The 511-nt window shown below is 49.9% G+C and overlaps 1 protein-coding gene across 1 annotated transcript in view; it reads right to left on the reverse strand.

Annotated features, from left to right (window-relative positions):
* Nucleotides 1–299: 299 nt before the first annotated feature.
* The window catches only part of Fcgbp (Fc fragment of IgG binding protein), a 75,908-nt gene continuing 75,696 nt past the window's right edge, over nucleotides 300–511 (reverse strand). Inside the window, exon 38 of the mRNA XM_026778069.1 lies at nucleotides 300–386. Coding sequence (XP_026633870.1) covers nucleotides 300–386 — 87 coding nt within the window. The remainder of the gene's footprint in view (nucleotides 387–511) is intronic.

A 511-nucleotide genomic window follows, 5' to 3' on the forward strand; every position in this document is an offset into this window, starting at 1 on the left:
ACAGGTGGGAAGACAGCTGGAGCTGTGTCCACACAAGCTCACTGTGCAAGCTTAACCCCACTGCAATGTGACTCAACTTGACTTACTAATGCTTTCAGAATCTCTGGGTTAATATTTGCCAGTGGACAGAAGACTGGATCAATGGATCCTCCCCAGATTCCAAAGCTGGGGAAGAGCTCCTTGGATCAGACGGATAAGTAAGCAATTGAGCAAACCTGGGGTCTCTGCAAGTTCTAGTTTTTAGAATGAAATAATGATTCAGCATGTCCTGGTTGACGCCTCTTCCATGCACCGTTTCCTCATTTCCTCTCATTGTAACCATTCTCGGCGGCACAACCATGTGCTGAGCTCCTAGAGGGATCTCGGTACAACCACGTGCTGAGCTCCTAGAGGGATCTCGGCACAACCATGTGCTGAGCTCCTAGAGGGATCTCGGTACAACCATGTGCTGAGCTCCTAGAGGGATCTCGGTACAACCATGTGCTGAGCTCCTAGAGGGATCTCGGCTATC

This window comes from Microtus ochrogaster, unplaced genomic scaffold (assembly GCF_000317375.1).
Source record: "Microtus ochrogaster isolate Prairie Vole_2 unplaced genomic scaffold, MicOch1.0 UNK103, whole genome shotgun sequence".
Lineage (NCBI taxonomy): Eukaryota > Metazoa > Chordata > Mammalia > Rodentia > Cricetidae > Microtus > Microtus ochrogaster.